The following is a 25,249-nucleotide window of genomic DNA, read 5'->3' on the forward strand; positions in this document are numbered from 1 at the left end:
CCACCCATCCATCCATTTATCCTTAGTCAAAACTCATCTTCCAAATTTATTCTCTTTATTATAGGCTACCTAAAAGCTCAGTTTTTACTCAGTTAGTGTGTTTGGATCCTTAGGAGCACGTGTTGCTTTTAGGATACTTCAAATAAACACAGTAAGACAAATAAACATAGTAAGTTGGATTGTAACTATAAGAAGTTAGTGAATGACTGAATAAAGATAGCAAAACATTCAGAATTACTATAGTCTTTTATTTATTCAATTTAACTTCTAAAATTTATTAGAGCTTAAGAATCCTATGTAACTTAAAAAACTTTATCCAAAATGGCTAACATAAAGCAAGCTATATTACTTAAAGTCAATCCTTATTTATACAAAATAACTCATTCTTTGAAGGAAACATGTAATCAAGGTTTAGAAGAATATTTTAGTAAAGAAAAAAAATGTTCATGTCTAAAAGAGATCTACCCTGGAATGAGGGTGCACTGCCAAAGGGGTCTTGTTTTGGACCAATATCAGATCAAGGAGACTCATATGTAGTCACAGAATTCACAGACACCATCCACCAAGGCTGAACATCTATCTCACTGCCAAGGCACAAAACTTCTATTTTTTTTTGCCCCTTGGATGCTGTTTCACTAAATTTCATTAAAGGTAAAGTTCTCTTACAGAAACATTTTGATTGTAATGAATGATGTTTTAGAATAAGACTAAATTAATCCAAATATAATTCTATTTAAGGGCTTATTAATAATAAAGAGTTTATCTTTACTTTGAGTTATCATCATAATTTAATAAAAAGATATCCTAAGTCATTTATAAGATCTTCTTTTTCATTATCTCTTACCAAAGCATTAGAGAAGATATTAAAGATATAAATAAACATATAAAGAAACAAAACAATCGTTATTGACCTGATGTATGGAAAATTATTCATTTTCATGAACAGAATCATCTGCACAAAAGAGAATAGCATAATTTTGAGTTAAATCATATTTAACTTTGGGGCAAACCTTATGGTGCCTTGTTCAAGTCCTATCTACTATGCTTCCAATGCAGTTCTCTGCTAATGTGCCAGGGAAGCAGTGGCCAAAGGCCCAAGTAGTTGAGTTCCTGCCACCCAGTGGGAGACCTAGATAGAGTTCCTGACCCTTGGCTTCAGCCTGGCCCAGCACAAACTACTGGGGTCATCTGGGGAGTGAACCAGCAATAAAGATCTCTCTCTCTGCCTTTCAAATAAATAAATACTCTTAAAAAAAAAAGAGTGGACCACACTGAAATATAAAGTGAACAAAAGAAAAATCAATAAAATCCAAAGCTGTATCTTTAAAAAAATTTAACTCAAATTTATAACATCATACTAGCATGTAAATACTAAAATACTTTAAAACTGATTTAAATATACAAAACATAGATGGAGGTAATCTATAACAAAGCATAAAATTGCTAACCTTTAATAAATAGATAGCCTAATTATAAGGAAAAAGTAGAGAGAATTTTATTAGGTTTTTGTTTTACTAGGTTTTGCTTTAAGAAAAATTGTCCAAATACATAAGAAACCTATAGGTGGTGCTCTTACAACAAAAACTAAAGTTATATTCTGGTATGACCCCCAAAAGTACATGTTGTGACAATTTTATTCTCATACAATTACACAAAGATAAGACATAGCACCATAAATAAGAAGTTATTTTAAGACTTAGTAATTTGCATTTTAATTATCAGTGTATATTTTTGCAACACTTAAAAATATTAATGAAGCTCCTTAATCAAAAGCAAAACTATAACACAATAAAGTTTCCTCTTGAAATAGTTATGAATATACACATTTAGTTTTGCCCATTTGTAGTATGATTGAATTTGGCATTTTGTGCCAGTGGCTTTTAATGCAACCTAATTTACTCCATTCTTATCTGAGAAAATAAATTGAAATTCCAAAAGAACCATTAAAAATTTCTCCTCCCTTTTGGATTAAGAATTTGCCTACCTGTACTGGTAGGTGTAGAGTCAGAAGACTGTCTGTTCTATCTGTCACCTACTGGGTTTGCCACGGTGCAACTACTAAACTTACTAGGTATCAAGTTTCTTCAACTATCTTGAAGGTTGATTTCAGCTCTCAGTCATGTACCTCTCCCTCCTCTCATCATCAAGATATACTTCCACTATATTTCTGATAGCTCATTCGGATACATTGATAAGGTTTTCATTTTCTTCCTTTGCATTTTTTCTTTGACCTACTGAAGTCAGACTTCTAATTCTTCCCTCATCTCCTTAGAAACCATGCTGAAGTTTCAGACCACTACTGACCTCACTGCCATATCCAATGGATTCTCATTCCCTAAGACACTTAGTTTTTCTGGAGCACCTGATGCTGATTTTCTTTTCTGCATACCGTCCTACCTTGACTTTGTTGGTGTCATTTATTCTCGTTCTCTTCCCAACTCTGCCTGCTCTGATTTAGTCCTCCAGTACTGGATCCTCCTTTCTCAACCAGCATCCAATATTTTGGTATTCAGTCTCCATTCCCAAGCCTTTGCCACTTTCTACTTTTGATGGAGGATCTCAGTTTCAACTGAGATCTACAGGTCATAGATTCAGCGTCTCCAATCCAGAGACTTTACATAGTCAATACCCACCAGAAGTTCCAATCTCAAGTTCAGCATGATTAGAACTGCGTGTTTCCTAAATCGTGCTCTTTACCCCATATTCTGAATCTTCATGGTCTTAAGCATTATTTGGTTGCGAGAAAAGCAGTTAAGTAAAAAGGAAATTTACTTTAGAAATACTACAGGTAGGAGTGGGCATTTGGCAGAGTAATTTAAGACACTGCTTGGAATATCGGTATCCCACAATGTTATAGTACCTGAGTTCAAGTCTTGGCTCCACTTTCTAAATTCCAGCTTCCTGCTAATGCGCAACCTAGGAGGCAGCAGGTGATAAATCAGATAGTTGGGTCCCTGTCACCCATGTAGAACCTGGATTGAGTTCTTGACTCCTGGCTTTGGCATACCCCCTCTTGGGCTGTTACGGGCATTTGGAGACTTAACCAGCAATTGTGAGATCTGTTTGTCTGTCTTTTCACTGCCTTAATAAAAAATACCATAGGCAGTTTCACGGATTCTCAAGGATAGGAAGTAAAGGCCTCACAGGGACTAAAACTGGAAATTTTAAAGTTACAAATTGAGGTTTCACCACCTCTTAAGGAATCAAGGGGTTTTATTTTCTATACTTCTGTCCCCATCTTCTAAATGGCTTCCTGACTGCTCTACTTCTTTTCATTATTTCAGTGCCTTATAAATTATTTCTCAAGCATCTAACACTTCAGTTCTAGCATCTACTATCAACTATAATTTCACTTTTTTCAGCTATTATATTATACTGTTATTCATTTTATATCATTTTAAAAGGCTTAAAAGGCTTATGGTGATCAAAAACTTTAAGTCTCCATTTCTTCACCTGTAAATGGAGATTAAAATACTACCTTGCACATCGGGTGTCCCAAGGATTAAATACAATTATTTTGGTAAAGGACTTAGCATACTGCTTGAATTACAGTAACTGACAACAAGTAACATTACAGGATATGCCAGAGCTGGCTGATTGGTAGTTATGCTTGGAATATACTAATATGGCTACTAAGGCTTTATTGAGGCTCAGTGGGAAGGAAGGTAGTATAGTGACTGTTCATTTAGCATGTCCTAGGCACCCCTATGCTCTGGACAGAATGAGAAATTATGCTGTGGGGCTGGCACTGTGGTGTAAAGGCTAAAGCTGCTGCTTTCAGTGCCAGCATCCCATACGGGTGCTGGTTCGAGTTCCGGCTGCTCCACTTCCGATCTAGCTCTCTGCTATGGCCTGGGAAAGCAACAGAAGATGGCCCAAGTCATTGAGCCCCTGCACCTGCGTGGGAGACCTGGAAGAAGCTCCTGACTCTTGGCACAGCTCTGGCTGTTGTGGCTAACTGGAGAGTGAACCAGTGGATGGAAGACCTCCAACTGCCTCTCCTTCTCTCTCTGCATAACTCTTTCAAGTAAATAAATACATCTTTAAAAAAAGAAGAAATTATGCCATGATATCTGACACTGCAGCAGCCAGGGTAGAAAAGGGGTAGGGAATTATAATCTGAAAACTCTACAAAATTAATATTTGTTTTAAACCTGTTTCTATATGGTTTGCTCATTGGAACCTCATCTTTCTATATTTGGACAGCACTTTCAATTTGTGTTACATCTGTCTCTTCTATCTATGCCTTCTGTATTGCTTATACATAATTATTTTAGCTATGGTCTGGTTAATTCTTCAATAACAATTATTTCACATGTAACTGGCAAGTGGAAGAATCTTATCCAAATAATGCAATGATTTGAAATAAGCATGCTAATGATTTGAAATAAGCAAAGGCAGGAATTTTCACAGTTAAAGAAAACATATAAAAACCCTCTAGAAGTACACTACTTTGGGAAGTGGTTAAAGAATTGCTTGGCTCTCTTGAGAAGCCACAAGAGCAGATAGGGGTGTGAAGGTATCAATCTATTATGAAAGCAAAACACCTGAATTGAAGAACAGGTATGACAGATTAAACTGGTCTCTGTTAGAAGTAAATTGTTTTAAGTGCAGAGCATGAAACTGAGCAAATATGGCTGCAGAGTAAGGACTCATTTTAGGTAGAAATGCCTGGGTTTTTGATTATGCTAGTATTTGGATCTGGTCTAACAATATGTTTCTTATAAGCCCTGTTGTTTTATTGTGAGGTTTTTCAGGAACAAATGCACGATGTTACTAAAAAAGTGACTGCATTTTAGTCTGTGTTCATTCTGCTCTAATTATCAATATTAATGTTTTGTCCTTAAACATCTACAAAAATTATCTATTTAACTTACTGTGATCAATATCTTAGATATAAATAAGTATTCAAGTATTCTGGATAACAATGATACACATCTATACTTTTAATTAATAAATTTCCCATAACTCTAGAAATGCAAACTAAGGGGACCAGTGCTGTGGTGTAGTAGGTTAAGCCCCCGCATCCCATATGGGCTTGAGTTTGTGTCCTGGCTGCTCTTCTTCCTATCTAGCTCTCTGGTAATGGTCTGGGAAGGCAGTGGAAGATGGGAAGAAGGTCCAAGTGCTTGGGCCCCTGCACCCATGTTAGTGGACCCGGAAGAAGCTCCTAGTTCCTGGCTTTGGATCAGCCCAGCTTCAGCCATTGTGGCCATTTTGTGAGTGAATCAGCAGATGGAAGACCTCTCTGTCTGACTCTCCCTCTCTCTCTCTGTAACTCTGCCTCTCCAATAAATAAACCTTGAAGAAAGAAGAAAGGCAGGGGGAGGGAGAAAGGAGGAGGAGGAGGCAGGGAAGGGGGAGGAGGGGGGGAGCAAACTAAAATTAAAGGGATTCTGAAGTTCATTCAAAAGATTGCAACTTTTCAATTTGAACACCGCTGTTCAAACTTCGTTAAGAATATGGTGCTGATTATGTTATCTGACTAACCCCCGCCACCACCACATAAATCATATTTAAAACACAGTGGAACTAGAGTACAGGATATCTGAAATAAAAATTTAAAAACTGAGTAACATTATCTAAAAAGCTAAACAGAATATATACTTCTTAAAATTTTAGCATGCATGCCATCAGCCAAGAAAGACAGAATTGGGAGGTTAAAAATTAATGCCCATGTCCCACACTGAACTGCTTATGGATGATTCCCAGTGCCGGCCCCTGACTCAGACTTCCCACAAAGCAGACCCAGGGAGGCAGCAGGTAATGGTTCAAGTACTTGAGTTCCTGACACCCACATGAGAGAGCTAGACTGAGTTCCTGGCTACTGGCTCCAGCTCTCTCTCCCTATAGCCCTCTGCACAGCAAACAAATAATAAAACAAGAAACTGGAAAAGCAAAAAAGAGAGGGAAAATTAACTGAGAAATCAATAGGTAAAGATTTTGAATAAAATTTTAATGGCAGTTTCCTGGTTTAAGATACAAAATACCTCATAGTATAGTTTAGAAAACAGCACATAACTAAATGATTGAGAAATACTCAAGACTTCTATATGTTTATCCTGATACTATTTCAATAATTCCACAGAGAAACACAGAACTATGGTTTTAAAACTAAGTTAATGCATCATACTTATCATCTTTAAATATTGAGAACACTGGAAATGTTCAAACAACCTCTATTAAGAGAACCACTTCAAAACAGAAGTGATATGAAATAAACTGCACATTCAATTTGAGATTTCATGGTTTTAAAGCATAGGAAAAAGGCAGGCAAAGAAATGCATGATGAGAGCTAAACTACTTGTAAAAGAAAAAGAAAACTACAATTTCTTATTTTACAGGTAAAGGACTGTTTGCTTCTTTTCCCTCCAAATCTGTCAAGGGTTGACACTTAATGACAAAAAGTAGTTGAGACTAAAAATGACATGAAATTTTCATATGTTTTAATAAATCACAAAACAACTACAAGTAAAAATCAGCTATGTTTACTAACCACCTAACTTCACAAGAAAAATGTAAAGAAATTATAACATTAAAACATTGATGTATGTTTATTAACTGAATCCAAGAATTATGTGACAGTTACTGAGAGCAAACAAGAGTACTAAATGACATAACACAATCACCAAAGTGCACATGTAAACTCACACATGTGGTATCTTTTTTAAACAATATTACATTCTGGAATGTATATTATTTTTAAAAAAGATTTATTTATTTACTTGAAAGAGTTACACAGAGAGAGGAGAGGCAGAGAGTGAGAGAGAAAGGTCTTCCATCCGCTGGTTCACTCCCCAATTGGCTGCAACTGCTGCAGCTGCACTGATCTGAAGCCAGGAGCCTGAAGCTTCTTCTGGGTCTCCCACATGGGTACAGGGACCCAAGGACTTGGGCCACCTTCTACTGCTTTCGCAGGCCACAGCAGAGAGCTGAATCAGAAATGGAGCAGTCGGGACTCAAACCGGCGCCCATATGGGATGCTGGCACTGCAGAGGGCGGCTTTACTTGCTATATCACAGCGCCGACCCTCTATTTGATATTTTTAAAACAGAAAAAAGGCGTGCCAGAAAATTGCATCATGTGAGTATAGAACAGGTGGTAAATACAATTCACCAGGAATAAAGTATCTCTTTTATAGAACAGAAATGTATATGCATCAGGGTAAAAAGAATATTCCAGTTAAGACAAGGTAGACCTGCTATGAAATAAGGGGTGTGATCTGAATATTTTGTAAAGATTATTTGTAGTACTATAACACACAGAAAGAGAAACCAGTGAAACAAAGAGATCAGCCAAAAAGCAAATAGAGAATACTTCCTTTTCCTGTAGGTTTTGAGAAAGTTTTGCTATGGAATGAAATCATGTTCATCCTGTTCATGGGCAAAGAATAGCATTTATAGGTAAAGGTAGTTTCTTTCATTAGGCTATATTATTTTTCAGAGTATAGCTATCTTATAATATTATTAGCTCCATTATGGCTGATAAATATAAAAGCAATTCCAAGAGATGAAAATACTAGTAAGAAGAGTTTGATTCCAATGGAAATAAATGTGCTTTAAAAAAATCTGCAAGTGGTTTAAGGCTACTGTTGAATAGCCTTACGGGATGAGTGTTAAGAATGATTACAAAGGTTAACAAGCAAATTATGCAATTCATGGAAAATATTGCCTATGCAAACAATAAAAGGCAACAAAACATGGAAAACTTAAAATATACTCAATACAGTTGGATGATTAGCATAAAAATCAGATATCTACTGGCCCAATTTAATTTAGGAGAAGAGTATTATTTGAAATATTAAGATTGGAGACTCACCCCCACCTCATCCCAAGGGTCAAAGCAGCTCCTTCCTGTTTTGTCAGAGATCATTGTTCAACTTGACTTTCTGGCCTGGCCCTTAAGGAACCAGCTTGCTGACATCTACGTGGGATGTCAAAAAACTGCTCTCCAAGGCATCAAAGCTGGACTTTACCCATAATGCCTAACTGTTCTTTGCATAGGAGTGGATTTCTGGATCTCAGCCTGGTGGTTCCCCTTTGGTTACAGCTTCTTGACTCTGGTCACCAGAATAACTTTCCCACTTCCCACACTCGCTGCTACCACTCCTCAATATTACTGAATTGCTCCACTTTTCAGAAGAAAGATTCCTAATGACTTGGCATACATGTTTCCAAATTAACCAACAGAACAAACATGTCTTTATAGCCAGAAGTCAGGCATAAATGGTGTGTGGGCCACACAAGTTCCAAAAATATGTTATGAGCAGTGACTAAACATTTTCTGAACACCAATACCTTTATGTTGGTCATGAATTTTCCAACTTCTATTTCACAGATTCTCTAACTAGTTCTCTCACTTTACTCCTAGTCTACTGAGTTACCTGTTGGACCTCACTGGAGTTTGTGACCTTGCTAGACCCTGAATCCACCATCAATGCCAGTATTCTTTGCACTTATGAATAACTAAGCCCTCCAACCTGAACACAAAACATAAGAAGCCCATGGCTAGGAAGGAAAGACTTCAGTTTGAAAGTCTTTCTTTTGCTACTTGATACTTAATCTGGGCTTGTTGCTCATACCTTGCTCTTGATTTTCCTGCTCCTTGGCTGTCCAGGCTCCTTTCTGACTACTCAATATCCTGAGCTCAACTTTTTCTTGTGGAAATGTCAAAACAGTCAACACAGTGAGGACAGACAGTGTTGGAAAGAGATAAGTTTCAAGCTTTTTAAAATCAGAAAACTGAACATTTCTTTTAATAGCACTTGGATAGAAATATCTACTAGTTTAAGATAGAAAAGCTTTTAATTGTGATTTATAAGAATCAGTGCAGGCAAGAAAAAAATTTCATCCAATCACTGCCACTGAAGACCATCTTACTACTCTTAGACAAATATTCTGAAACCACATGTTCCTATTGCAAGTAGGAAATCCTACATCCAGCTATTTATAATTCACATGAATATTCCTCTTCATTAATACACACAGTTAAGAATGAATGCAGTAATATATTTATTTCTGTTATCCTAAGTGACATTAGTTAAGGAAAAATATTTTACTTGGCCTTTAGCTCTAATTGGGGCAGGTAAATAATTGGTTTCATAAAGGTTACTAATGTCCATAGCAAATAAACAAATAATACTCAGGGGTTACATGGCAGCAAAATAAAACAAAAAAAGAAGAGTCACAAAACTGGGGCAAACGGAGAAGGAAAAATAGAAAAACAAGGTCACAACAGTATGAGTAAAGATGACGACTGCAAAGAACTCAAAATATACTAGCTAAAGCTTCACCCTGAAATTTCTAAGTCCTAAGTGTAATTCCAAATCTGGCTGTTTAAGCACAAGATAGAAAGATATCTTTTCTTAAGGGCATAAAAAAGCTTCTTCCTCCCACCCCAGTAAGGGCATAAAAAACTGGCATAGTACCTATCTTTTCCTATAGAAGACTACAATATTACCAAGCAAACTAATACTTCTATTTCCAGAATAAAAAGAATATTAATTTTTGAAATTCACTGTGACTCTTGTAGGAAGCACAGATGACATTAGGTAGAAATAAGCACTTGAGTAAAAAAAACTGGTTTTGTAGATTGTGATTTTCCAAGCCATCTCTATCAGCTTTCACATAGTTATTAGTATGTCCACACCTTCTACAAGTGCTCTAGTCATTTTGTCCTTTGTTAAGGGTGGAGCCCAGAAATAAATAAAATATTCAGAGTGTGTTTAAATAGGGGGTAAAGAAGAACAATTATGTGCTCTGTTCTTGATTCTGTATCTATATTATTGCAGTTTAAATCACTCCTTTAATTATGCTATGCTTCTAGTCAACTGGTATCCTCAGTCCAGTTTTCTTATCCACAAAGTGGCTTTTACACAGCAGGTGCACAGTACATCCAAATCAAAGTTGTACTTTGGCAAAATTACAAACAACAAATACGCTCTCAGACTTCGAATAATTATTTTCAAAGTTAAATAGTAGAAAAGAAAATTTTAAATGTCTGAATCAACTTCTTTTTAGATCTTCACTAGGCCTGGCCCACAACCACATGAATTTCATTTTTACCATCTGAGCATCATACACTTTGTCACAATATAATTTGTTCTGTCTACAGATCTGGCACCCATATGTACTATTCTAATACTGAGCTTATTTATAATTTATTATAATAAAATATAAAAATATAACACAAGTAGACTACAAGTTCATGAAAAATGAAATTAAAATATAAAAACAAATTTTACTTTTCAACAAAACCTCCATCAAGTTCAAACATTTTTTTGAAGTAATGATACGAGGTAACTCTAAGGAACTGAGGGCTCTGGGAATTTAACTGTGTCAATGCAGCATTCTTTACATTATTAACTGAAGAAAAATGGATATCCTATAAAGATTTCTTTTTAGGAAAAATGTAAAAAGGAACAGCCAGTTCAGGACCGCAAGGTGGATGCCTAGTGGTTTATTATCAAAACTTTTGGAAATCTGCCTGAGGAGAGGGATGAGCAGGAATGCCATCGTGTTGGGAAGGGCACTCTGGTGAAGCTTTTCTAGTAAAGCATTTAGTGATTTTCTGCTAAACCTTTGGGTTTCTCAAAACACAAATTTTTAGAAAACTTTTATTTAATACATATAAATTTTGAAAGTATAACTTTTGGATTATATCTGTTTTCCCCCCATAACCTCCCTCCTACCTGCAAACCATCCCATCTCCTACCCCCTCTCCCATCCCATTCTTCATTAAAATTCATTTTTAATTATCTTTATATACAGAAGATCAACTTCATATATACTAAGTAAAGATTTCAACCGATTGCACCAGCACAGACACACAAAGTATAAAGTACTGTTTGAAGAATAGTTTTACCATTAATTCACAGTACAACACATTAAGGACACAGATCCTACATGGGGAGTAAGTGCACAGTGACTCCTGTTGTTGATTTAACAACTGACACTCTCAGTTATGATGTCAGTAATCACCTGAGGCTCTTGTCATGAGCTGCCAAGGCTATGGAAGCCTCTTGAATTCACAAACTCTGACCTTATTTAGACAAGGCCATAATCAAAGTGAAAGTTCTCTCCTCCCTTCAGAGAAAGGTACCTCCTTCTTTGATGGCCCGCTCTTTCCACTGGGATCTCACTCACAGAGCTCTTTCATTTAGGTGATTTTTTGCCACAGTGTCTTGGCTTTCCATGCCTGAGAAACTCTCATGGGCCTTTTGAGCCAAATCTGAATGCCTTAAGGGCTGATTCTGAGGCTAGAGTGCTGTTTAGGGCATTTGCCATTCTATGAGTCTGCTGTGTATCCCACTTCCCATGTTGGATCATTCTCTCCTTTTTAATTCTATCAATTATTAGTAGCAGACACTGGTCTTATTTACATGACCCCTTTGACACTTAACCTATCTTTATGATCAATTATGAACTTAAACTGATCACTTTAACTAGTAAGATGGCATTGGTACCTACCAACTTAGTGGAATTTGGAGTCCCATGGCACGTTTCTAGCTCTACCATTAGAGGTAGGTATGAGTGAGCATGTGCCAAACTGTACATCTCCTCCCTCTCTTATTCCCACTCTTATTTTTAACTTTAACTTTTATTAACTTTTTTTAAACTTTTCAGTTAAATTAAACACCTAAGAATAATTGTGTATTAAAGAGTTCAGCCAATGGTATAAAGTAGAAGAAAATACTAAAAAGAATAAAATAGTAAGCAAAACATTCTCCTAATAAATGAATGTTACTGCTCATCAGCCTTCCAACACGCAAAAACATTCAACAAGCAAAATACTCTGAGCATTCCAAAAAACTGTTGCCATGACCCCTTATTTTTGATCAGCCCACTGTCGCTTCCTCCTCTTGGTAGTCACTGCTTTGAATGTGCTTTGTCTTCAGAATCATACATGTTCCATCCACTGTTAAAATTCTTTGAAGAAATGCTTCAGGATCTTAATCTCACTTGTTTACAACTCCCACTGAGAGTTTTGCTCTTGTCTGCAGCATTCTGTCACAACCATCTGGTTACATATAGACCTTTTCAAGTCACAGCTGGGTATGCTGAACTGGTACGCTGAACCCACTAGGTGTCTATGGTGTTGGGCCACTGTCTCTGCTGTTAATTGCTGATCCTATTTATTTAGGGCATGAATAAAATTAATTTCTTCCTTTAAACTTGAGGTGGATGGTCTGTCACTGTGGGCTTCATCTTCAACACCATCTCTTCCCTTGTTAAAACAAGTAATCCTTTTGTAAGCTGCTGATTTCTTCAGGATTCTGTCCTCATAAACTCCATGTTAAGGTTCAATGATTTCACCATTCTTCTTTCAAGTTTCACCATAAAACTGACGTTTGTGTTTGCTTCAATTTTAAAAGTTCATGTTGCTTTGATAGAAACACTTTTCAAATTGATATATTCTGCTTAGTGTCTTTTTTTTTTAACTTTTATTTAATGAACATAAATTTCCAAAGTACAGCTTATGGATTACAATGGCTTCCCGCCCCCCCATAACATCCCTCCCACCCTCAACTCTCACCTCTCCGCTCCCTTTCCCCTTCCATTCACATCAAGATTCATTTTCAATTCTCTTTATATACAGATCAATTTAGCATATATTAAGTAAAAATTTCAACAGTTTGCACCCCCATAGAAACACAAAGTGTAAAATATTGTTTGAGTACTAGTTATAGCATTAAATCACAATGTACAACATATTAAGGACAGAGATCCTACATGAGGAGTAAGTGCATAGTGACTCCTGTGGTTGACTTAACAAATTGACACTCTTGTTTATGGCATCAGTAATCACCCTAGGCTCTTGTCATGAGCTGCCAAGGCTATGGAAGTCTCTTGAGTTCGCCGACTCTGATCATATTTAGACAAGGTCATAGTCAAAGTGGAAGTTCTCTCCTCCCTTCAGACAAAGGTACCTCTTTCTTTGATGACCTGTTCTTTCTACTGGGATCTCACTCACAGAGATCTTTCATTTAGGTCATTTTTTTTTTTTTTTTTTTTTTTTTTTTTTTTTTTTTTTGCCACAGTGTCTTGGCTTTCTATGCCTGAAATACTCTCATGGGCTTTTCAGCCAGATCCACATGCCTTAAGGGCTGATTCTGAGGCCAGAGTGCTGCTTAGGACATCTGCCATTCTATGAGTCTGCTGTGTATCCCACTTCCCATGTTGGATCATTCTCTCCCTTTTTTAATCTATCAGTTAGTATTTGCTGACACTAGTCTTGTTTATGTGATCCCTTTGACTCTTAGTCCTATCATTATGATCAATTGTGAACAGAGATTGGTCACTTGGACTAGTGAGATGGCATTGGTACATGCCACCTTGATGTAATTGAATTGGAATCCCTGACTGTTGATGAACAACTGAATACTTTATCCCTTTTAGTATTTTTTTTTGTTCTACTTAATACTATTGGTTGAACTCTGTAATTAATACACAATTATTCTTAAGTGTTGAAACTTAACTGAAAAGTGATCCCTGTTAAATATAAGAGTGGGAATAAGAGAGGGAAGAGATGTACAATTTGGGACATGCTCAATCGGACTTGCCAGATTGGCAGAGTTAGAAAAATGCCAAGGGATTCCAATTCAATCCCTGCTTAGTGCCTTAAACTATATTCTATTCAGATAGTAAATTAATATGAGTTTAATTTTTGCAAAGTTTCTGAAATCCATGCTATTTTTTAATATTCATTTTTATGAACTCTCTGAGGCTTGCTTATATGTAATAATCTTATTATAAAAATGTGATTGTTTAATCAACAATTTGATAATATATAAAATATCATAAATATCTAATATAGAGAGGCCTCAAATAAAATGCACTGTGGTATAATTAACATCAATAAAATTAAATTACATAATATAACATTTAGTGAAAATCAGAATACCAGCATTTTCCTTTCTGAAACGTAAGGGTACTCTACTCCAAAACCTTTAGAAAAGACTGTCTGAAAGTAGCCAATGACTTTTAAAATTAGTAGTATCAAATACCAGTGTATTTTTTTTTAAATTCAACACTCATTTTTCTTTATCTGAAGGGTCATTTCTTGAGTTCACACTAAGCTCTGTTTTCATAATTTGAAATCCTAAAAACCCTAATAGATTCATTATCACCTAAAATATGATGTTCTCTTTGCCCTCTTCATTTGAATCATGGATAAGAGGTACTACATATTGTCATCAGGGAAATGAAAATAAAAACCACAATGAGGTTATTAGAATGGCTCTCATACAGAAATCAACAAACAATAAATGCTAGTGAGGATGTGAGGAAAAGGTACACTGATCCACTGCTGGTAGGAATGCAAACTGGACATCCATCATGGACAACAGTGTAAGGACGCTTCAGAAAGCTGAAAATAGATCTACCATATAACCCAGCAATCCCACTCCTGGGAATTTACCTAAAGGAAAAGGAAATGAAATCATCTTTGAAAGGGTTACTTTATGCCAGTATTTATTGCACCTCAGTTCACAATAGCTAAGATATAGAATCAATCCAGATGTCCATCAACTGATGACTGGTTGAAGAAATTTTAAGATACACACACACACACACACACTCACACACAGGAATACTACTCAGCTGTAAAAAAAAGGATGAAGTCCTGGTTTTTTTGCAACAAAATGGATCTAACTGGAAACTGTTATACTTAAGTAAATAAGGCAGTCTCCAAAAGACAAATACCATGTTTTCCCTGATCTGTGGTAACTAATAGAATACAAAAAAATGAACTGTATATGAGCAAGATTACATTGACATTGAGATTCGATGCTTGTTTTCAGCCTTTGTCTCCAATGTTGAAGAACAGTGTTACTTAGTGTAGGGTTAATCTTATGAATATAAAATAAACTGCAAATAGATCACTGTAAAAATTAAAAGAATGAGAAAGAAAGAAGGAGGGAGGTATGGGCAAGAGGGACCATAGGGTGTGAAGTATCATTATATTCCTAAATCTGTTTATATGAAATACATGAAATTTGTTCACTTTAAAAAATTAAAAATTTTAAAAAGGGGCTAGCAATACGGCATAAAGGGTTAAGACTCTGCCTGCAGTGCCAGCATCTCATATGGGCACTGATTCAAATCCCAGCCACTTGGATTCTGATCCAGCTCCCTGCTAATAAAGTACCTGGGAAAGCAATGGAAGATGGCCCAAGTGCTTGGGCTCCTGCACTCATGTGGGAGACTCAGAAGAAGCTCCTCGATCCTGGCTTTAGCCTGTCCTAGCCCCAAGCCATTGTGTCCATTGGGGAGTGAACTAATGAATATAAAATCTGTCCCTGGCCCTTCCCCTCCTCCTCTGTAACTCTGCCTTTCAAATAAATAATCTTTAAAAAACTTTTAAAAGATACTACAAACACTGGTTAAAAAATACAGTGAGAGGCCGGCCTTGTGGTAGAGCAAGTAAAGCCACTGCCTGTAGTGCTGGCATCCCAAATGAGCGCTGGTTCAAGTCCCGGCTGCTCCACTTCTGATCTAGCTCTCCAATACGGCCTGGGAAAGCAGCAGAAGATGGCCCAACTTTTTGGGCCCCTGCACCTATGTGGGAGACCCGGAAGAAGCTTCTGGCTCCTGGAACAGCTCTGGCTGGTGCGGCTAACTGGGGCGTGAACCAGCAGATGGAAGACCTCTCTCTCTCTGCCTCTCCTTCTCTGTGTAACTCTGACTTTCAAGTAAATAAATAAATCTTTAAAAAAATAGTGAAATTCTTTTAGTGATTCTAATAAGAAGTCAGATACATGTATTAATAAGTATAAAATAATAAAATTACATAGAAAGGCACAAAGGACCATTTGACCTGATACTTATTCATGTAACTTTTCTATATCTTAAACACAAATCTAACAAATGAACAGTTTAAACTTTTTCTTTCAAATGTTTTCATTTTAGATGGTCTTAAAAATTCTAGAATAATAAGTTTTATTAGAATAAATGTTCCCTAGAGGAAACTTCAAAATACCATGTGCAGTTATTGAAGCCTAAAGCTCTACACTAGTACAAAATGTTGTTAACGAATATGTAAGCAAATTAGTTGCAATTTAGAAATTAACATATTCCCAATTAAAAAGGTCATAACTAAATTACTGGCCTTTGAGTACTTTAATAAGAACTATAAAATGCACTCTCCCATTTTCAAAGTGTCCTGATCTGGACTACATTACTGAAAAACACTAAATGTATACTAGTTAAAATTCTTGCTAAATTGTCAGTAGACTTTCCCAAGCACAAACAACTAGAGTAGGACCCTGAGCACTGTCCTACGTGGGGTAGCAGAGGTGAAAAGAGCAGATGAAGAGTAGAAGCAGCACCACGGAGCACTGAGGACTTCTCCACAGCTGCTGCTTGCTGTTCTCAACAGAAAGTGAAGTTCCACATGCAGAGATTCTTTCGGAACCTAGTTCTCCATTTATACCGGAATTGAAGACGCCCTACTTTCTACTGGGGATGCAAGGATTTCAGAAAACTTTCACACTTTGAGAATTCCCAGTCCAGAAATCCAAAATTCAAAATGATCCAAATGACTTGAGCACTTGGGATTTAGGATTTTTGGATTAGCAATGCTCAACCAGTGAAGTCTAAGCAGTTAAACTGGAAAAAGTTTCAAGCATTTAGGATTAAACAAATTTAACCTATACTATACTAAACATTATAGTTCCATATTTCCATACTGACCAAAGGAAAAAATGCAATGAACCTACTTACACAATTAAAATCTGATTGGTTTTTCTTGTCTTCTGAAAATTTTTTAACCAATGACTACCATAAATTGTTACACTGTAAGAAAATCTATTTAAAGGACAAGGAAGGCTAATTAGATTTCAATGTAATAGATTATAAAATATTCATTGATAGGGTTTTAGATTCCACATTGCAATTAACCTCTAAGAAACTACATCTTTGGGCCAGTGTTGTGATACAGCATATATGGGTGTCCGTTCAAGTCCTGGCTGCTTCACTTCCAATCCAGCTCCCTGCTAATGTGCCTGGAAAAGCACTGGAAGATGGAATATGGTCCAAGCACTCAATTGAGGCCCTGCCACCCACGTGGGAGACCAGGATGAAGCTCCTGGCTCGTGGCTTCATCCTGGCACAGCCCTGGCTGTTGAAGCCATCTGGAAAGTGAACCAACAAATGAAAATTGATTCATATTCTCCTTCCCTCTCTCTCCCGTTCTCCCCATATCCTTCTCTTTTTTCCAACTATATCTCAGTGTGAAGCTGGATTGCCCTCATATATGTCAAACTAAATTTCATGTTGCAAAGACTGAATGCAGAAACAGAGGGAAGAATCTATCCTATGTTAACCCAATCATCAAAGGCTTTAAAAAATTATAAAATAATGCTATTCTTAGTGATTTTCATTTCATAAAACCACATTATTGATGTAAACAAGCACCAGGATTATTACTGCTATTTTTAGTTAGATTAATATGATTAAATTTTGGGGGTTTCATTTGTATTTGAAAGGCAGAGGGACAGACTAAAACAGAGAGATCTTCCATTGCTCATTCACCCTCCAAATGCCTGCAACAGCCAGGGTTCAGCCAGGGCATGGCCAAGAGCCTGGAACTCAACCTGCACCTCCACATAGGTGGCAGAGACCCAAGTACTTGAGCCATGACCTGCTGCCTCCCAGGGTGTACATTAGCAGGAATCTGGAATAAGAAGCGCGAGAGCTGGGACTTGAACCAGGCACTCCAACCAATATAGGCTGAGAGCAATCCAAGCATCATCTTAACCACCACATCAGACATCTGCTCCCTGGATTAATATGTTTAAAATTTTCAGTTTTAATTTTTAATAAAATAAATATTGGCAGCTATAGCCTATACAAATAAAAATTCTTTGAAATCCTTGCTATGTCTTCCCTGAAAACTCTTATGTTGAAGACCTGATCCCCAATGTCAGTATATTTGGAGAGAATACATTTAAGGAGGGAACTGAGGTTAAATAAGAACATAGGGGTAGGCATTCCTGTAAAACAGCACTAGCATCCTTCTAAGAGGAAAAGGAGTGGGCATTCTGGCCTTGCAGTTGGGATGTCCACATCCCATATCAGAATACCTGGGTTAAAATCCTGGCTCCTGATTGCAGCTTCTGTGTACTCTGGGAGGCAGCAGGTGTTGGCTCAAGCAGTTGGATTTCTACCACCCATGAGGGAGACCTGGATTGAGACCTGGCTCCTAGGTTTGGCCTGACCCAGCCCTGGCTATTGCAGGCATTTGGGGTAGTAAACAAGTAGATGGTAGCTTGTTTTTGCTCTCCCTCTGTTTATGTCAAATAAATAAATAAATAAATAAAAATTTAAAAAGAAAAAAAAAAAAAGAGAGAAGACACCAGCGACCTCCTTTCTTGCTCTAAGCACTCACAGAAGGCCACTGAAGAACACAGAAAGAACTGGCCACCTGTAAGCTGCAAAAAAAGGCTTACCAGGAACCAGACAATTCTGTCAACACCTTGATCTTGGACTTCAGGCCTCCAGAACCACGAGAAAAATAAGGGTTCTAATTTAAATGATCCAGTAATACTTTGTTACGGCAGTATGAGCAGACTAATAGGGTCCTTGGGTAATTTTTAAAAGCTTCAAAGGGATCCTGAGACTACAGATTTTTGAAAACAATTGAACCACACAATATAAATTAAAATGTTTGTTAATTTTATTTTGTAGTCACAACCTGAAAAAGTAATCATAATTCTCACCAACTATTCAAAATAGAAAAGGAGAGAAAATTCAGGTTATCTTTAAAGTAACCTTATTTTTACTTGATATATGTAATTACCTAACATTTAAAAGCATATGGAAAAGGTGAAACAAACTGTGAAAGCATGAATACAGCCTTCAGAGGCACTGGTTTTCATTTTTAGAAAACTAGGCGTTAGATGTGCTTGATGAGTACACACTAACTTTTAGAGTATTTAAGTCTATTATTTGAGTACAAAGTCATGCACAAAACATAAGAGCAAACCTGCAGTTTTGCTTCATGAGGGAAAAATAATCTAACAAATTATAAGGTGACACAAAGCAATCAATCAATGAACCAACAAACATACTAAACACAATTATTTTTAACCACATAAAACCTATCAAGAATATGGGGAAATAATAAATTAACAGTAAAAAACTTTATTTCAGTACATGCAAAATTAAATATTTTTGTTCTCCTAGGAACTTTAGGTAACAATACTGTGGAAGTCACCTAAGAATGAAGACTTTTTTTATGGCACTTTAAGTAATTATTAAGTTACAAAAGCTTAGATGAGTGGAAAAAAAGCATCTGCTTCAACAAGTTTCTTAATTTCATGGACATAAGTATGTTGTTGTATTGCTTTTAACAGCAAATGAACTGTACATCCAATTGTAGATTCAAATATTAGACGTTGATGAACAGTAGCACTCTAATCTAAAAATCAAGCAAAATGCTTGATTTTTAAGGCTCTACATTTTAATAAATTTAATTTCACATAACTTTGCATGGCAAGAAAATACTAATTCAACTTGAGCTAACTTTTCTCTCAGTTTAATATTTGTATGAAAAAAATTATGCAGTCCATTTGAAAAAGTATAATCAATCCAAGGGCATGCAAGTATCAATTTAATCTTATATGAATTTCTCCATGTTCCAGTTACTTCATTCCTTATTACATGCTGCAAAAAGCAGTAATAATTTTTAAAGCCAAATATCACTTTGTAAGATACCAGGTGGCTTTCAATATTTACCATATAAGTCATGCATGAAATTTAAACATTACAAAAAATGACTTACCAGTTGACACTCCTGAAATATGCACATTTTCAGAATGTTCTGCAAGAGCACCATTTCCTAAAATTAAACATAATGAATAAACTAATTTCCAAGATAAAATTTATAAAAAATTTTAGATTCTCCCTTTGAAAGAGAAATAACTATAGAGAACTACTTCTAATATTCAGAAACTAAATTTGTTTCTTATAATAATCTTCAAAACAACATTAGGAAGCTCAAAATGATAATAGAGAAAATGAAACACTTTAGAAGTTACTACAGTGTAGTGTAATATATAAAGGTTAAATATATAGATATGATTGACACCAGAAATAATTTCTATCAATTAATAATCGAAAGGGAAGTCAGGACTAACTATAAGAGAGAACTATTGCTTTATACACAGCAGAGTCATACATCTTAATACTTGATTTTTTTAAAAGATGTCTTACACTGTCTTCTAAATCTTCAAACCTTTTCTTAACAACAACAGTTTTAAAAGCAGGAACAGAATTACATTCTGTTTTCATAGTCTCTGATTTTTTGTATCCCACTCCACAGAGTTGGGCACAGAGATACATTCCAGTAACTTAGAATTAACCATCACCCAGTAAAATAAAAGCAAGGTTTTCCATGATTCACATTAAAGTACTGAAGATACTCTTTTCAAATTAATATGAACAGTGTCTTCACAGGTAATAAATATTTAAAACTTTTATTTTTCTGTAAATGATTTCCCTCTATCTGTTCTTTTTGCACAAATTGTTCATTATTACTTCCAAAGTTTGGTCTCGCTCTACTCATCATCTGTATCTGGCACTTCAACTGCTCAGAAGCCCAGAAGACAAAGAATTCTCCCAGGAGTAGAGTGAAGCAGGGTACACAGCTAGCCGAGAGAAGCTTAGAAGTCAAAAGCAGAATTATCTTTTATGGCTGAGAGGGAAGGAAAACAGCAAATATGACTACTAACTATTGCTTTGCAACTATCCACTTGCATGACTGATTGATTACTATACACCATCCCTCACTGCACTAAGCTGTAGGTGAACAGAAGCTTTGTTTATTCGGTTTACCACTGTATGCACAATTCCTGGGACACAGCAAGTGCTGAAAGAGCTGTCAGGTGAATAAATGAAGTCTGTCAGCACGATTAAACCATGCCCCTTAAGCACCTGATATAGTACCTGGCATATAGCACTGAAAAGGTATTCAATTTTAAATAGTGTAAAATAATAATAATAATTATTATTATTTTTTGACAGGCAGAGTTAGACAGTGAGAGACAGAGACAGAGAAAGGTCTTCCTTTTCCGTTGGTTCACCCCTCAAGTGGCCGCTACGGCTGGCGCATTGCAGCCGGCGCACTGCGCTGATCCGAAGCCAAGAACCAGGTGCTTCCTCCTGGTCTCCCATGCAGGTACAGGGCCCAAGGACCTGGGCCATCCTCCAATGTACTCCCGGCCACAGCAGAGAGCTGGACTGGAAGAGGAGCTACTGGGACAGAATCCGGCGTCCCAACCAGGACTAGAACCCGGGGTGCCGGAGCCACAGGTGAAGGATTAGTCTATTGAGCCGTGGCGCCGGCCCAATAATAATTATTATTAAATAATAGAATAACAGAACATTTTTAGTTCAGCTATAGCTATATCATTCAGTATCAAATGTTGTTTCCTTCCAGAATGACACAGCAGAAATAGTGAAACAGGTACGTAAGCTATATTAAATATATAAATAAACCAGATCCTAAAGATTTTAAGTATTGTGCATTAATACCAGATAAGGCACAATTTCTTTTTCATAGCAATGCTTAATGTTAGTTACTGAGACAACTAGAGACCCAACCCATTTCATTATCACACACTACTTATAAAAATAGGTAGCAGAAACAAAGTAAGAAATGGATTCAATATATCATCTAACAAGATTTGCCAAAAGTCAGCATAAACTGTTTAATCCTTGATACTCCTAAGTAGGTGATCAGTACTGTCCCTTGGAACTTATGAGAAATGCAGTAATCACCTCTGATTATTGAATAAGAATATATATATATATATATATATATAAATGCAGTAATCACCTCTGATTATTGAATAAGAATATATATATATATATATAATGCATTACATTTTTTTTCCTATTCAATAAACAGATTAAATATAGGGCCTGCATTCTGGCACAGTGAGTAAAGCTGACACATGCAACACTGTTATCCTATACGGGCATCGGCTCTACTTCCAATCCAGCTCCCTGCTAATGTTCTAGGAAAGGCAGCAGAAAGTGGCCCAAACACTTGGGCCCAGAACTCATGTGGGAGATATGGATGAAGCTCCTGGCTCCAGAATGTTGTCTGGCCCTGCTTTGTGGCCATTTGTGGAGTGAACTGGTGGATGGAAAATCTCTCTGTTTCTCTCTCTTGTTCTCTCTGTAATTCTTTCAGAATAATCTTTTTTTTTTTTTTTTAAAGAAAAAGAATGTTCCATTAAGGTGTATTCTTAAAATATTTTTTTAAAAAAAGAGAGAAGGAAAAAATGTAGGATAATGCATTTAATATTGTAGATTTTGGATTAGATTGCCAAAATTATACTACTAGCTCTATTACTTGTTCAATTTACAGCAAGTTACCTAATCTGTCTGTGACTCAATTTCATCTCTAAATGGAAATAATATCTACCCATACAGGGCTTGGTAGAATTCTTCCTAACAGGAAAAAAGGAACTACAGGGGGCCGGCTCTATGGCGTAATGGATTGTGCCACTGCACGTGATGTCAGTATCCCACACTGATGCTAGTTTGAGTCCTGGCTGCTCCACTTCTGATCCAGCTTCCTGCTTATGTGCCTTGGGGAGCAGTGGAGGGAGGACGGCTCAAGTCCTTGGGTCTCCGCACCCATGTGGGGGATCTAGAAGAAGCTCCTGGCTGCTGGCTTCAATCTGGCCTGGCTCTGGCTATTGAGGTCATTTGAGGAGTAAACCAGCAGATGGAAAAATCTCTAACTCTGCCTTTCAAATAAATAAATAAATACTAAAAATAAAAAAGAGAAAAAAATCTATGTAAGTATGCAAATGCATAAACTGATTATCTTGTAAGAAAAGTCAATAAACTGAATGAAATACTTTTATATTTATTAATTTAGAATGATATCCATATTAAATTAAAAATGTTTTCTGAGCTGCATTAGAATTTGACCTAACAACTTTAAAATTACATATGCAGTTTATAGTATGCATATATTATATATATATGTAAAAGGCACTTCAAAAGGTTCATGAAAAATGTAATTAAAAACTGTTTTTGGTGCAAAAAATGTTTGAAATCCAGGCAGTTTTTTTTTCACAATATAGTATACATGATTTCAAACATTTTGCAGCAAAATAAAACTTATCTTTTTTTTTTTTTTTTATTTAACAAGTAGAGATATAGATAGTGAGAGAGAGAGAGAAAGGTCTTCCCACCATTGGTTCACTCCCCAAATGGCTGCCATGGCCGGCACTGTGCTGATCCAAAGCCAGGAGCCAGGTGCCTCCTCCTGGTCTCCCATGCGGGTGCAGGAGCCCAAGCCATCCTCCACTGCCCTCCCAGATCACAGCAGAGAGCTGGACTGGAAGAGGAGCAACCAGAACTAGAACCCGGCGCCCATATGGGATGCCGGTGCCTCAGGCGGAGGATTAACCAAGTGAGCCACAGCGCCGGCCTCCTAAAACTTATCTTTTAATCCTATTTTCCAGAAACCCTTTGAAGTCCCCTTGTATTTGCTTTTGCACAGGTGATGACAAGTCTGAAGGTAACACCCAGACCATAAGGAATACCTCTGGGACTGGAACCAGAGGTGAATATGTGTTGTTCCTCATACATTAGTGGTGACCAGACCCTGATTTCTTTACACACCACTGTCTTTAGGGTGTGACTCATATTCAGATGCAGTCATTTTACATTATTTTTGCAGAACCTTTTGGCGGTAGTAAACACTGGAAAAATATATAGTCTAATGAAACAGGATTTCTGTACTTACACAGTAGAAGCTGACATTAATGAACCCAATGATTAAGTAGAAAACTGCTTAAAAAAGTTTTTCAAGAAAAAGTTTCATTTTCACCTGAATCAGGAAGTAATTTTTTATGATGCAAAAATTTTTTTCAGTCCTGCTAACTATCAAGAGGTGATCAACTAACACTGCCAGCTATCCCCATTAATCACTCTTCCGTAGTTTTGAGTGCAATACACGAGAGAATCAACTGAAACAGATGTTGTTTTAGTAAAGAAGTTATAGAGCAGTGAAAGAATTTGAGAGCTGGAACCAGACTTTTTGCAATCAAACTCCTGCTATACTATTTATTTAGTCACAAACCTCAATTAGATTACTTCTCCTCAGATTTTTTTTTGTTTACCTGTACAACAGATGTCATCAGAAAATAATGTCTGAGGGGCCAGCACTGTGGCACACTGAGTTAAGCTGCAGCTTATAACTCTGGCATCCTACATCAGAGCGCCAGTTGGAGTCCCGGCTGCTCTGCTTCTGATCCAGCTTCCTTCTAATGTGCCTGGGAAAGCAGCGGACAATAGCCTATGTACTTGGGTGCCTGCCACCCACGTAGAAGACCCAGATGGAATTCCTGGCTTCAGGTTTGGCCTGGTGCAGCCCTGGGTATTGTGGATATTTGGGGAGTGAATCAGCAGATGGCAAATCTCTCTCTGTCACTTAGACAAGTGGACCAATGGAACAGAATAGAAATGCCATCAATTAATCCACACATCTACAGCCAACTAATTTTTTACAAACAAGCTAAAATCACTCCCTAGATAAAGGACAGTCTCTTCAACAAATAGTGTTGGGAAAATTAGATCTCCGCATGCAGAAGTATGAAACAAGACCCCTACCTTACACCTATACAAAAATCAACTCACAATGGATCTGGGATCTAAATCTAAGACCTTAAACCATGAAATTACTAGAGGAAAACATAGGGGAAACACTGTAAGACACTGGCATAGATAAAGACTTTTTGGATAAGACCTGGAAGCAGAGGCAATAAAGTCAAAAATAGACAACTGAGATTATAACAAGCTATGAAGCTTCTGCATGGCAAAGGAAACACTCAACAGAGTAAAGTGGCAACTGACAGAATGGGAGAAAGTATCTGCAAACTACAAATCTGATAAAAGATTAATATCCAGGATATGTAAGGAGCTCAAAAAACTCAACCACAAAATAAGCAAGCCATTTAAGAAATGAGAGAAGGATATGAACAGGCATCTTTCAAAGGATGAAATACAAATGGCCAACAGATACATGAAAAAATGTTCAGGATAACTAACCATCAGGGATGCAAATCAAAACCACAATGAGATTTCACCCCACCTATTGAGTTAGAATGGCTATCATCTAAACATCAAGTAACAGATGCTGGCAAGGATGTGGGGAGAAAAGGCATCCAAACCACTGTTGTGGGAATGTAGTCTAGTACAATCATTATGTAAGACTGTAAGGAGAG

General features: G+C 36.8%; 1 protein-coding gene across 5 annotated transcripts in view; it reads right to left on the reverse strand.

Moving 5' to 3' along the window:
* LRP12 (LDL receptor related protein 12) overlaps positions 1–25,249 on the reverse strand; it is a 74,911-nt gene that overhangs the window by 21,092 nt on the left and 28,570 nt on the right. For 4 of the 5 annotated variants that reach the window (XM_051844747.3, XM_089335573.1, XM_089335574.1 and 1 more), the window contains one exon: positions 19,783–19,839. The exons of the other annotated variant lie outside the window; for it this stretch is intronic. In XM_051844747.3, coding sequence (XP_051700707.1) covers positions 19,783–19,839 — 57 coding nt within the window. The remainder of the gene's footprint in view (positions 1–19,782; positions 19,840–25,249) is intronic. 5 annotated transcript variants of the gene reach the window in all.

Source organism: Oryctolagus cuniculus, chromosome 6, assembly GCF_051225735.1.
Source record: "Oryctolagus cuniculus isolate XC-2025 breed Fujian yellow rabbit chromosome 6, ASM5122573v1, whole genome shotgun sequence".
Taxonomy (NCBI): domain Eukaryota; kingdom Metazoa; phylum Chordata; class Mammalia; order Lagomorpha; family Leporidae; genus Oryctolagus; species Oryctolagus cuniculus.